The sequence below is a fragment of the Rhinolophus sinicus genome, chromosome 14, assembly GCF_057876585.1.
Source record: "Rhinolophus sinicus isolate RSI-liver-muscle chromosome 14, RSI-T2T, whole genome shotgun sequence".
Lineage (NCBI taxonomy): Eukaryota > Metazoa > Chordata > Mammalia > Chiroptera > Rhinolophidae > Rhinolophus > Rhinolophus sinicus.
Window position 1 is genome coordinate 114,648,380 of NC_142514.1, and position 14,019 is coordinate 114,662,398.

At 37.4% G+C, this 14,019-nt stretch overlaps 1 protein-coding gene and 1 pseudogene across 1 annotated transcript in view; one reads left to right on the forward strand and one right to left on the reverse strand.

The window, feature by feature from the left end:
- Positions 1-705: 705 nt before the first annotated feature.
- Positions 706-2,730, reverse strand: LOC109438841 (nucleosome assembly protein 1-like 1 pseudogene; annotated as a pseudogene).
- A 6,905-nt stretch (positions 2,731-9,635) lies between these two features.
- The window catches only part of LOC109438842 (caspase-1-like), a 37,319-nt gene continuing 32,935 nt past the window's right edge, over positions 9,636-14,019 (forward strand). The window contains exons 1-3 of the mRNA XM_019718958.3: positions 9,636-9,718; positions 10,460-10,726; positions 12,802-12,908. Coding sequence (XP_019574517.2) covers positions 9,712-9,718; positions 10,460-10,726; positions 12,802-12,908 — 381 coding nt within the window. The 5' untranslated portion in view covers positions 9,636-9,711. The remainder of the gene's footprint in view (positions 9,719-10,459; positions 10,727-12,801; positions 12,909-14,019) is intronic.

The window sequence follows — 14,019 nt, forward strand, 5'->3', positions numbered from 1 at the left end:
TTGCCTGTGGTGGTCTTTAACAAGTTCATCTATGCCCCAGATTTCCTGTAGACTGGAATTTAATTCTAAAATCTTGTTTTAGACTCAGGTTAATTTTATTTTGCAAGAATACTTTTGTGTTTCACTGAGTGCTTCATATTGCATAATATCAGAAGGTAAATAATGTCTGGGATGTCTCAGGTTTATTTTTTTTTCCAATTTATTTATCAAACCTTGGTATGAATAAAATGCTGAATATCATACTTGGATTCAAATAAGTCCAAACAGTTAAGCTTTTAATAAGGTTGAGAAACATTTCATAAAATTTAACTTAATGTGCCCAACACATCTATGAGGTAGTTAAGCAAACAGTACTATCCATTTTAATACATAGTAAACAGAAGCATGGGTAAATAACATACTTGTACTTTAAACAATAGGAACTGGAATTAACTATAGAGGCCTGGGTCCTTCATTGTAACCAAAGGAAATAAAACAACTTTTAAATCTTTCTTTTTTTAAAAAAATTACATCATTTAAGATTTCCTCTCTCTCTCTGTCTCTCTCACTCTGTCTCTCTGTCTCTCTCTGTCTCTCTCTGTCTCTCTCTGTCTCTCTCTCTCTCTTTCTCTCGTTTAATTTCCTATTATGAGATGCAATACAAATCTTCCAAAGCTGGCACCCTTTTATTCAATATGGTAAACTGGGTACAATGCTTAATTCAAGCTAGGATTCTGCTTCTACTTGAATTAGTACAAAATTAAGAATTCTTGTGAGAACTAAAATTATATTTGATGTTTTTATTTTAGGCTGCAAAAACAAAAATAAACAACAAAATACTTGAAACAGGCTTGTCAAATGATGAGAATTCATCCTTTCCTGGGAAGCAGAAGGTAAGCCATCCTGCTGTGTGCATTCTGCTGGATTTTGATTCTGCTTTGAGTCATTGGCTGGATCATTTTCCTCATTTTCTCCTTCCCTTTCCTCATCCACTTTTTCACCTTCATCATCGTCATCATCACCATCATCTTCAACAGCTTCTCCAGTAAAATATAACACTGATCTTGGGACAATATGCTCACATAAAAAGTGACCTATTTCAAAGTCTGCAGCAAGGATGGCTTCAGCATCAGCAGATCTCCACTTGCTGGACATTTAGGAGGGGCAAAAAAATTAAAGAAAGAATCATTGGAACCTGTTTTGGTCACAGTATGAACTGTCCCATGTCTCTTGTGTTTCTGCTTCTTTTTAATAGGTTTCAAAGTTAAATTCTTCCCTTTTTTCCCCCAATCTATCTGGCATGCTGAACAACCCATACTGTCGCCTCCCGTGTGACGAGGGTTGTGGGGAGCTAGGAGGGCGGCACAGGGTTAAAAAATACAGTAGCCATGAATAGAGTGCAAGGGGAGCCAAGGGACTCCAGCCTCAAGGACTGAGCCCTGAATCATGCCTATGCATGGCTTTTATTAGTTAGGTGGGGAAGTAAAGGAGATAAAGCTTGTCAATCTCAAGATCTGTGAATCCCATACATTATAATAGGAAACTGATTCAAGCCAATCACCCTTGCCTGCAGGCAGTTGAACAGTAAGTCTCAGGATGTATGTACTTCCCCAAGGGACAAAACCTTTATGCATATTAATAGATGGAGTGCACATCACTGAGTTACTTACCCTGCAGGTTGTGGGAAGGAATGCAGCCACAGAAGCAGAGGCTCTCCTTAGAAAGGGGAATATGGGGGACTGTACCCACCTCTATGAACCCCGTGGATTCTCCTGTTGGTCCCCACGCGGCTCCGCCTGGTTTAGGTTGCCCCCCACGGGGGGAGTCGTACCTGTCTTTGGCTGACCATCCATCTTTTTGGGGCCAAGCAGGAAGACATAAGGTGTAAGCACAAAGGTGAAGCAAAGTCCCTGAAAGGATCCGTCTCACAGACTCTCCTTGCTTTAGGGGCAGGTACGAGGAGACAGACGGGTAGGATGCTAGCATGCGTGGCAACACCATACATTCAGGTTCATTGAAAGAAAAGGGATCAGAATCATCTGGTCCTGACTCATCCTACATGTCTTTGTCAGCACCTCATTTGTGAAATATTCATTGGGTTCAAAGTGAAATTTTAAAACAAAACTCACAGGCTGGCCAGCATCTGAGAACTTCACTTTAATATCTTCACCGTGCTTCAGAATAGGTTCATCATGTTGCTGAACTGTATCACTGAGCAAGTCAACATTCTTAAAAACAGTCAACCAAAATTCAGGAATTCCCTTGGGGTCTTCTTTTTCTTCATCCTCTTTCTCATCTCCAATCTTGGCCTTTTCTTTCAGCGCCTGCGAAATTTCATCTTCCTCATCTGGTTTCCATCTTCTTCTGTAGGTGTATACATTGCATTAATGATCTCAAATCGCTCATCAAATACAGGCTGGTAGAGAAGAGCACACTTTCTTTGAAGATAACGAACTTCCTCATAGAACTTGGCTTCGATCTGTGCACATTTAACTTCAAGGTTTTTGTGAGCATTCACTCATCTTTTAACTACCCTAGGCAAGCTTTCAGTGTATCCTGTTGGTGTTTCCACCAGACCATCAGGTCTTTCTTGGGAGGGCTGCAAGAATCTGAGGATTTTGCATCATCGGAACAGTCAGCTGAGGTGCGTTGATTGTTGTTTCTTCACCAGTTTCTTTTTCTTCTCCTTCATCAACCTCATCCAAATCTTGCTCAAGTGAACCATTTTTAGTTGTCGATGACTGCCATATTGTAAGAATGCCAAGTATCAGTGGCTAGCACGGGGAGCCAGCGGCCAGACTCAGGGAAACTGCTGGAGGAGCAGGAGGGGGCGCCACAAGCAGATGTTGCTAAATAAGAGGGACTCTCAGCTTTAACAATGCTAAATATGACCCATGGGTTCAGGTGATGGCAGTTTGATCCTTTCTTTACCTATAAAGAAAGACACCTGTTAATCTTTTAGTAATGATTTTGCCTTCCCTGATTGCCACTGTCATGACATATTTTTCATTAGCAGGTATGAAATGTTGGTTTTCCATCATTTTTATTCCATTGATCAGCTGAATTCTTCATAATATAAGACTTTCCCATCAAGTGCCAGGTCTATTTTGGTTACCCTTAAATACAATGTCAATGGGAAAAAGAAGATAAAAGGTTAATTCATGTCTCTTTAGTTATCAAATTTCAGAGTACTGGGTACTCTAGCAACTTCAACCAGTGATTCAGTTTTGTGGGTTTTGTTTGTTTGTTTGTTTGTTTTTCCCTGCTCCTTAATAAAATTAGTGCATACTGTTTTTTAAAATATATTTATGATTTTTAATAATTTGAAGATATCATTTTTTGAAGCAAAAATTTCATCATCATTAATTAGCGAGTAGGAGTACCTCAAGTTTATTCTTTATGTCTCTTTAGCATGACCCCACAAGAGCTTTTTTGCTTCCTGGTTCAAGAAGACATTCCACACTTATTTTGCACATTACCTGCTCCTTACCTGGGATCAGCTATTCTCCAAGGAATCCTTATCCCTTTTAGTGGCAAAAAATATTTAGAAAGTATATCTGGACACTAGAGGTGATTATTTCTACTAGACTGTCATGGCTTCTAGGCCTTTTAAACAGAGCTAGAAAATACATATTTTTGTTAAAAGTGAAGATCAGTGAACTCACAGTGATATTTACAAGTCATATTTAAGATTGCAAAGTTTTTATTTAATGTATTTCATTTTATATTTGTAACTTTTTTTTGGCGCAAATATTGGTGGCAGCAATCATGATATAATCACACATTTTCTTTAACTTACAACATACTGTAAAATGGGCTCAAAATAACCAGACTGTCACTCTTTGCAGTTTCCTTATGCCCTCATCTTCCAGATTTAAAATACTGTATATTCTATAGCTTGTCAAAAATTCTTTTAAATTGTTGTTTAGAGATAAAGGAAATATTCTGGATCTGATTTAGATAGTTCAGGAATTAGTTCAGCTGTCTTTTCCCTTGAGTTGAAAGTGTTTTATTGAATATACAGCTTCATCTACTCAGTGAGAACTTCTGACCATCCTATTGAAGATCTGCTGCCTACGTTACCTTATTTTTGCAACATCTCTCTTGTGGTAGGCAACATAATGGATGCCCAAACAGGTCCATATCCTAATTCCTAGGACTTTCGAATATGTTACTTTAGCAAAAGGGACTTCACAGATATAATGAAGGCTCTTGAGATAGGGAGAATACGCTATATTATCCAGGTGGGCTTACATAATCATGAAGGTCTTTAAAAGGGGAAGAGAAAGTCAGGAGAGTCAGAGTCACAGAAGTACAGAAATAGATGTGATAACAGAAACAGTGGTCAGAGGGACAAGAGGCTGTAAGACAAAAAATGTGGACAGCTACTAGAAATTTGAAATGGCAAGAGAAAGAATTCCCCCTTGTGCCTCCAGAAGGAACACAGCCCAGCTAACACCTTGATTTCAGCACAGTGACACCCATTTCAGACTTCTGACCTCCAAAAGTGTAAAATAATAAATTTTTGTTGTTAAGTGACTAAATTTGTGGTAATTTGTTACAGAAGCCATACCAAACCAATTCACCCTGCCATTTTTGTGTGAATTAAGGTTACTACAACCTAACATTGTATTGAGTTGTCTTAGCACCCGTTGAATTTATGAGAACAAAATAGTCCAGGACTTCTTTTCTACCCAAAAGCTATTGCCAAACCCGTTTATCTAGCAGTGGAGCAATTGATTACATACATTATTTGCTGACCTTGTGCAGATTTTAATTCTGTAACACCAATAAGTAACTCACATGTCTGTATTCCCAGGTAGTCGGTAAAAATATTTAAGGACAAGGACAATAACTTAATTTGTTTTGAATCCCTAGATCTTAATGCAGTGCTTGACATTAATTAGACACCTTATAAATACGTATATACTGAATGAAAATAAGTGGGGGAACATATTATGATTAAACTCAATAATTCATATTTATCTTTCCTATCTTTATATTCATGGTTTAAGTTTTAATTTTAAATAAATTTCCCTATATTATCATACATTTTTCTAAATTATTTTTCATTCACAGATTTGCTATGTTTGACATTTACTCTTCTTTTACCTTAAAACATTTGTATCTTACAATATATACTGATTACCCTCTAGACAGCAATCATTGTTATAGAGGTTGTGGACATAGAAACCAGAGAGACCATAAAGGTCTCTCTTTTCTGGGCTCACATTTTGTAGTAGAGATAGATAATAATAAAAAACAAAACCAACAAACAACAACAACAAAAAAAAAACACAGAAAACATCAGTTAGTGATAACCTTCCTTGTCTTCTAGGACTTTGCACAATGCTCAAGACAGAAATGGCTTTGATACTAGAGAGAGCTGGCCCAGGGATGAGAACAACTGGGTTCTCACTCAAGCTCATCTCATCTATCTGGCATGTATGCAGGCTCATTATTATTCATCAGATGAAGTTGCTATTACTTGCCTGCCCTGTCTAGCTCACAGGTGGTTGCAAGGATGCGGTGTTAAAAAAGTATAAAAGGAAACATATGGGACAGCACCTGCTTTCGGGGCTGTGTAAAATAACAACACTAATCTAACTCTGACAATCAGTATAACCTATTAAACTCTTACTATGTGCCAGGCACTTGCCACATAATCTACACCCTGTTTCTGAGAGACAGCCTGGCGTAATGAAGAACCAGATTCTGTTGCCAGATAACCTAAGTTTGATTTTTGTTCTGCCATTTACTTGCTGTATGACCTACCGTAAATTGTTTAACCTTTCTGTGCCTCAGTTTTCTCATCTATAGAATGGACTCAAAATCACCCATAGGATCATAATTTATATTAAATTAATAAATAATTTAAATGTGCATGCACATAGCACTATATAAATATGTATTAAGTAAACTTTGTCATTTAATCTGTGCAATAATCAGAATATTATTATCCCCATTGTATAATTAAAGCAACTGAGGCTAAGACACAACTTGTGAGGGAGCAGGGACTTTACCCACTATAACTCAAAATCTAGAGAGGCTCATTGTAAAGTGAGGATGGGTGGCGGGGGGAATCATTTTGTAATATCTGGAAACATTTTTCATTGTCACAATTCAGGGAGTGTTACTGGCACCCAGTGGGAAGAAGTGAGCCATGCTGCTGAACACACAATACACAGGACAGCCCCTACAACAAAGTACTATTTGGCCTAAAATATTAATAGTTTTGCCAGATAAAACACTGGACATCAATAAATTTAAATGACATAATCTTTTAAGCATAAGTAAGTCCGAAATATTTAGATAAATATGCCCCATGAAATAATGAAGACATATTTAATTGGGAGTCATGTCTTTTTATTTGCTAAATCTTGCTAGCTATAAAATATCTCATCAGCTCTTCATGAAAACCTCCACGAATTAGTGGTACATGAAATACCCCTATTCGTAGTAAACAAAATGAGACTCAGATTAAATTACTTGTTCATGGCCATCGAACTAGAAAGTGGAAAAACAAGGGTTAGGATACAGGGATATCATAATTCACTGGCCAATGACCTTTTACTACACTTTTGCAGTCCTTAATATATTGATTCAGAAATTCGACATAAAAACATGAGCTGTGATTAAAGAGAAACCAGTGACTAATAAACAGACAGACAAATTATTAAACTTGATCTCGTGTTACAAGTGGCCTTTGAAGCCATCAAACCAATTAGAGGAAACTATACGAGTAACAGGCATTCCCTGTCCTCTAGGCTGCTGGGTACCAGGCCAGTCTAAAGAACTCATCTTATTGTTGCTTTCATAATTGTTTTCATGTTATACTGCTGAAATAAAGACTGAGGACAAGGACAAATATTATTTTAGAGGCTTTTTATACTCCTTTCCATTAAAGTTGCCAATGGAGTTAAAGGACATCATAGAACTTATTTCATATAATAAAAAGGACATGTGTATGAGTTGAGAAGATAAATAAATAAATAAACAGAAACTGTTTCACGAGCTCCCATGTGATACAATTTGTTAAAATTGGCTAGAAAAGTCACTTAAGTCTGTCTTCTTCTACGGTGGAAAGGAGCCTCTGGAGCAGACGGTGCCTTAGTTTTAGTGGGGCAGGGAGCAGAAAGCCTGTTTGCACATGTTGCTTGGAATCTGCACTCTGTCTGTGGTGGCCAGTTAACCAGCAGACCAAAGCTCAGAGGTGCCCATGGACTTGGGAGCTTGCAAGAAATTTCATTGATTTAATTTTCAGTTTAGCAGTCTCCCAGGTCAATGCTTAATTCTGCTACTTCATTCTTTTCCTCCCAGCTTTATTGAGATATAATTGACATAGAACACTGTGTAAGTTTAGGATGTGCACGTAATGATTTGATGTAAGTATATGTTGTGAAGTATTTACCACAATAAAGTTAGTTAACGTATCCATCACCTCACATAATTATCTTTATTTTTAGGTAGGAACATTTAAGATGAACTCCTTAGAAACTTTCAAGTATCTAGTACAGTACTGTTAACTGTAGTCACCATGCTGTACATTAAATCCCCAGAACTTATTCATCTTATAGGTTTGTACCATTTGACCAACATCTCATTTCACTCATCTCCTAAACCCTGGCAACCGACAATTGACTGTCTTTCTATGAGTTCAGTTTTTTTTAGATTTTACATATAAGTGAGATCATATAGTATTGTCTTTCTCTGTCTGATTTATTTTACTTAGAATAATGCCCTCAAGTTTCATCCATATTGTTACAAATGGTATAATTTCCTTCCTTTTCTTGGCTGAATAACATTCTAATATATGAATATATATCACATTTTCTTTATCCATTGAACCATCCGTGGATACTTAGGTTGTTTCCACTTCTTGGCTATTGTAAATAATACTGCAATGAACATGATGGTGGAGACATCTTTTTAAGATAGTGATTTCATTTCCTTCAGATATATACCTCGAAATGGGATTGTTGGGCCATGTAATGGTACTAGTTTTAATTTTTTGAGAAACCTCCATATTGTTTTCTATAATGGCTGTACCAAATTACATTCCCCTTAGTAGTGTGCATGGGTTCCCTTTCTCCACATGCTGGCCAATACTTGTTATCTCTTGTCATTTTGATAGTAGCCATTGTAATAAGGTGTGAAGTGATATCTCATTGTGGTTTTGATTTGCATTTCCCTGATTAGTGTTAAGTACCTTTTCATGTACCTGTTGGCCCTTTATATGACATCTTTGGAAAAACTGTTTATTCAGGTCCTTTAACAATTTGTAAATCATATTATTTGTGTTGTTGCTACTGAGTTGTATGTATTTCTTATATATTTTGTGTATTAACCCTGTTAATTCATATGGAACAACAAAAGATCCAAAGCAGCCAAAGTAATTTTGAGAAAGGACAAAGGTCAGACTTCCTTTGACCTTTGATCAGACTTCCTTATTTCAAACTATATTTCAAAGCTATAGTAATCAAAACTGTATGGCACTGGCATAAAAACAGATATAGATCAATGGGACAGAATCAAGAGCCCCAAAATAAACCTACTCGTGTTTGATCAACTAATATTTGAAAAGAGAGTCAAGAATATTCAATGGGATAGGATAGTCTCTTCAATAAATGGTATTGGAGAAACTAGATATTCACATGGAAAAGAATGAAATTGGACTCCTATCTTACACCACTTACAAAAATTAATTTAAAATGGATTATACTTATATGTAAGACCTGATACCATAAAACTCCTAGAAGACAACATAGGGAAACAGCTAATTGACATTGACCTTGGCAGTAACTTTCTTGATACGACACTGTGGGGGAGGGGGAGAATTCCTCCCCTTTACCCCCCTTTAGTTCTTATGACTAGATTAATAAAATTGACACTAGATTAAAAGACTAGATTAACAGGAGGAAACAGAAAAAACAAATATGGGTACATGTGTGAATCACAATATGATGCTCAGATAATAAAATGGGGCTCAAAGGAATGATAGAGCTAGGCACCATTTTATATTAATACTTTTTACACAAAGAATCAATAAATTTGTGAGAAATTGACAGGAAAGTTGGTGCTCATGAGAAAAAAATCTCAGCAAGGATTGGGTTTAGGTAGTAAATTAGTAAAATTGTTGCAAAGTTTGTTTATACAGGCCTTTTCGATTTTGAATTTTGTAACTCTTGCGATAAAGTTGTCTCTTGGTCCTCAGAAGCAGGGAAGCACCTATCACATGGAGAGTTATTTCCTATATTTAGAGAGACAGATGAGTTAGAGATCTCACCCCCCACTCCCCGACCCCCAATGCTTCTCAATTGATTTTAATTCAAAATTATTGATGACATTGTAAGATAGCGTGCGGTGGCCCCAACAACACCCTGGACCCCAAGAACACCCAAAGTACAAGCAACAAAGGCAAAAATAATTACATGGGACTAAAACAAACTAAAAAGCTTCTGAACAGCAAAGGAAAGAATCACAAAAAATAAAAAAGCAACCTACAGAATGCTACCTCATTCTTTCATAAGAAGAAATCCTGAGAGAGGAAAACAGTCTTATTAAAAATAAAAACAAATGCATGCATATTCATAGCCATCCACTTATGCAATGAAGTAGTTATTTTGCAAGATGTGAACATGCCTTGCCCAACAGGAAAATCCTGACTGCTCTGAGTATTCTTTTTATTTTTTCTTTGCTTTTGTCCTGCCTCATAAGAGAGCCACAGAAGCCATGGCTGGTAAGGTTTTGTTTTGTCTTCTTTTATAAGGTTGTTTCGTTAGGAGATATATTGGGGGGATAAAATTAACTCAAAATTTTTGAACTGTATTCTGTATAGTTTGTGTGAGCAACACTTAACTAGAAAAGAAGGATGGGACCTTCATCCTTGATCTATATTTTTTCAGGTTGTGAGGTATGGGGATCCATAAACCAGGTAGTCATCTGGGTTTTCCTGGTGTTTCAGAGGGAAAAGTAAGTGCCAGGAAAGTGTGTGACCTCATTTTCTGAGGTAACTTTGTGGATATTTCCTAAAGGCTTAAGTGTCCAAACATGACTGAAGTTCAGAATCAGTCAGGATCTGAACTTCAGTCGTGACAGGATCACCATGGGCTATTGTCCCTAAATAAGAAAAATGAAAATGACATGAAAGTGACCATTATTGATTCTGATTTCCACAGACATATTTATAAAAGCAATAATAGCACAGGTGAAGCGCCTTGGGCCCCTACCAAAGCAGATAAAGGAGAACAGTTTGGATAAGTACAGCCTTGTTTTGACTTACCTAGGTTAGAATTCTGTGAGTTGGCATCCATGGACTTAGAAAGAATGCAAGAGACCTTGGATGGAGTAAATAATCCATTCCTTAGGATACTTAATGAATAAAGAGGGGATACAGATAAAAGAGTACCCTGGTTATTAAGGTGACACAGTGATATTTCTTCAGTTGTTTTAAGTCTCAACATTTCTGTGTTTTCAACAGATAAGAGACTAAATGAAAAAAGGATAATATTTGTTAACTCAGTGTCTGAAGGCACACTGAATAACTTGCTGGATGACGTCTTAAGCAAAAAGGTGCTGAACCAAGAGGAGATCGAAATAATCAAAAAGAGAAATGTTACAACTATAGCCAAGGCCCGTGACTTGATTGACTTTGTGACTCGCAAAGGATCCCATGCCAGCAAATTATTTATTGACTATATTTGCAAGAGAAATTCCACGCTTGCATACAAGTTGGGATTTTCTTCAGGTGAGATTCCTTGATTCTGTTTAAGTTGATGTCTCAGCTTGCCCTTGTACCTTGGCACCTACTATTTGCTTTCTTTTTCACTTACCAGATAATAGATTACTCATCAGCTCTTAAACTTATATCTTCTCACCTTTACGCTCCTATTTGTTTGCCACAGATAAGGCTTACCTACTTCCTCTGTTCACCTTTGCTTTGTTCCTGCAAAATTATCCCTGTTCTCTGCTTCATGTTTAGACCTTACTCTTTGTTTGAAGTATCTTTCTACTACAGGATAGTATTTCATTCCTACAGAAATAATTTGGAGAATTTTGCTCTAATGTCCCCAGGTAAATAAAAGAAAAACCTTTACTTTAGTCACTGACAGTAGTCTCTTGTGGTTCATGAAGGCTCTTGAAGAGAAATTAAAAGCACTTTCCTTCTCCCCACCTCTCTACTTACTTGATTTAGATATATTTTTAAGCCATTTCTCTGGTCATATGCTTCACTCCTCCATTTAAAACATATAACTCAAGTTTTTCAATAATAATAGAACCAACATGCCATCTCTTTTACATAAGCAAAGTGTCATTGTTGTCCCTGACTTTTTTCTTCCTTTCTTCCTTCCTTCCTTCCTTTCCCTCCCCCCTCCCTCTTCCCTCCCTCTCCCTCCCTTTCTCTCTCTCTCTCTCTCTCTCTCTCTCTCTCTCTCTCTCTCTCTCGCTCTCTCTCTCTCTTTCTCTCTTTCTTTCTTATAATTAGAACTCTTGGTAATGTTTCTCATAGATTTCACTGTGCCAAATCCAAATAATTTTACTTCAGGAAAAACTCGCGTGGATTTAAGACTCTATTGGGGAGGGGTTGTCAATTAGAAGTGAAAAATAAATAACAAGTTTGCAAATATTGATAAGAGCAATAAAGAAAAACGAAAAGATGATAATGGGATAGGTTAGGATAGAAAGTGACTAAAACACAACCTGGGTTAGGTGGTCAGCTAAAGTCATGCTAATGATATGAATGACAAATGCCAGTCTTACATAGTTCTAGGGCCAGAAAACCACAAATAGAAAGGACAATAAGTGCAAAGTTCTCAAGGCAGCAACAGGCATAGAGTGTCTGAGAAACAGAAAAAATGTATATGTTGCTGAGCAAGAATGGAACGAGTTAAAGTTTAGGCAGGGTCTTAGTCATACAGGTCCTGAAATGGCATGTTAAAGCCACATGGATATTATTTTAACTGTGATGAGAAGTCACTGGAGTGACTCATTCAGTGCAAAAATAATTTCCCAGAAGGCAAAGTTCATTGTGAGGACAGAGAAATCTCTGACATCTCAAGTGTCTCCTCAGAGAAGGGGTTGTAAAGTTGTCTGATGGATATCTATGAGTATGTATATGATTTATTATTCTTGAGAATATTTACACTGATATTTTTTGCTCTCAAAGACATTGAATTGAGGGCAGAAAGCACAATGAATGAACTTAAGAACTGAAGGAAGAGGAAATCTTACGTACCTTTTAAACAGCCATTGTGGTCACTATTAAGGTGATGAAATGTAGTAGGATAAGAGTAGATGTACAGATAGACGTATTCAGGCTATTTGAGTGATCCATATGCGAGAATATTGATGCTGGGAATGGGAGGACATCGATGGGAACTGATATATAGGATACATTTTAGGTTTAGTTAACAGGATATGCTGATAAAATGGATCTGGGCTTCTAGGTTTTCAGCTGAGGCACTATTAAGACGCAGAACGATGAGAGAAAATCAATTAGGAGAATCTCTGTCCTACTCTTCCCTAGAAAGTCACACGCATGCATTTCTGCATCTTGAGTAGATCTCACAATCAGACAACCTTCCCCACAAAGGAGTTGTCTCTTTTGCCTGACCTCAATTCATCTCTATTAAGAAATTGTTGGACAAAATTATAACTTTTACAAGCTAAGATGTCTTCTTATAAAGTTTTATTTTATCTTTTAAGAGAATGATGGTTCTCTATAATGGTTTCTAGGGTGAGATGGATAGGGGGCCCAATAAGAGAGCCGGTAAACCAGATATCACAATTCTAATTACGCAATGTGTTTTAAAACTCTTGCAGAAACTTCTGTTGGCGGAAAAGCGCAAACATCCACAGAACCCATAGGCAAATTCAAGCTTTGCCCTCGTGAAAAATTCCTGGAATTATGCAAAAATGAGGCTGGAAGGGTGAGATAATCAATGGATGGAATGTGGCTTAAAATGAAGTGGAAAGTTTCACTAGATAATCTTTTTTAGTGATGTCCTAAGGCACTATAAGTGTTAATAATTATAAGTACATAATTTCATTTTATGGAGAAAATTAGATATGCAATAATGAAACAATAATGCTGCAATGCATTGCATACAGACACTAAAACGTGTATTTATACATAGATGCTATCAAAACAATGCCTGTGTAAGGGGCAGGAAAGTTTTGTTATGATCAACATAGACTGATGTAGGTGGTGTAATCTTTAGTGTTCCAAAAATCTGAGATGGATCTTAAATATTAGATAAGTTTTGGTTAAATGGAAGGGAGGAGAGAAGGAAAGAGAGAAAATATTCTAGTGCATTCCATAAAACCATTGAATCAAAAGTCCACATCAGTTCCTGTTCAACATTCTGGGGTTTTGCTTTTTTAATCATACCTTGGGTTAGAGTCCTTTGACCATTCTCTCTATCTCCCATCCATTAGTGGTAAAGAGTAAAGAAATAGTTCTGGCAAAACTTAAAAGACAAACTGTTGGGGAGATCCAAGATGGCAGAGTAGATAAACACTGTGACTACTACCTTATGTGAACACATTAAAATTACAACTAAATTATAGAGCGATCAACCTGCAGAACCACCTGAAATCTAGCTGAACAGAAGTTTTATAACTAGGGATATAGAGAAGCCACATTGAGAGTAGTAGGAGGGGCAGAGATGGGATATAGGCTGGCCAAAAACTTCCATGTTGTGGTTGAGAATCAGGAGGGATATCTTGGCTGTGGAGATTCTGCCCTGGATAAGTGAGGGACCCCAGATCCACACGAGGCTCCCCAGTCTGGAGTACTCGTGCTGGGAAGAACCCCCACAACATCTGCCTGAGAGAAATAGTGGGGATTTGACCACCCGGGTGGGACAGAAGGCTGCGAGAAACCCAGATATCCTCTTAAAGGGGATGTGCACAGACTCACTACTCACAGGCACTCACCTGGGCTCCAGTGGAGGGATGGTGAGTAGGTGGGGGCTCACAGGTATGCGGGGGTAGACTAAGGTGTGTGGCTGTGGGGTGAGGGCTGGAGGAGAGTCTTCA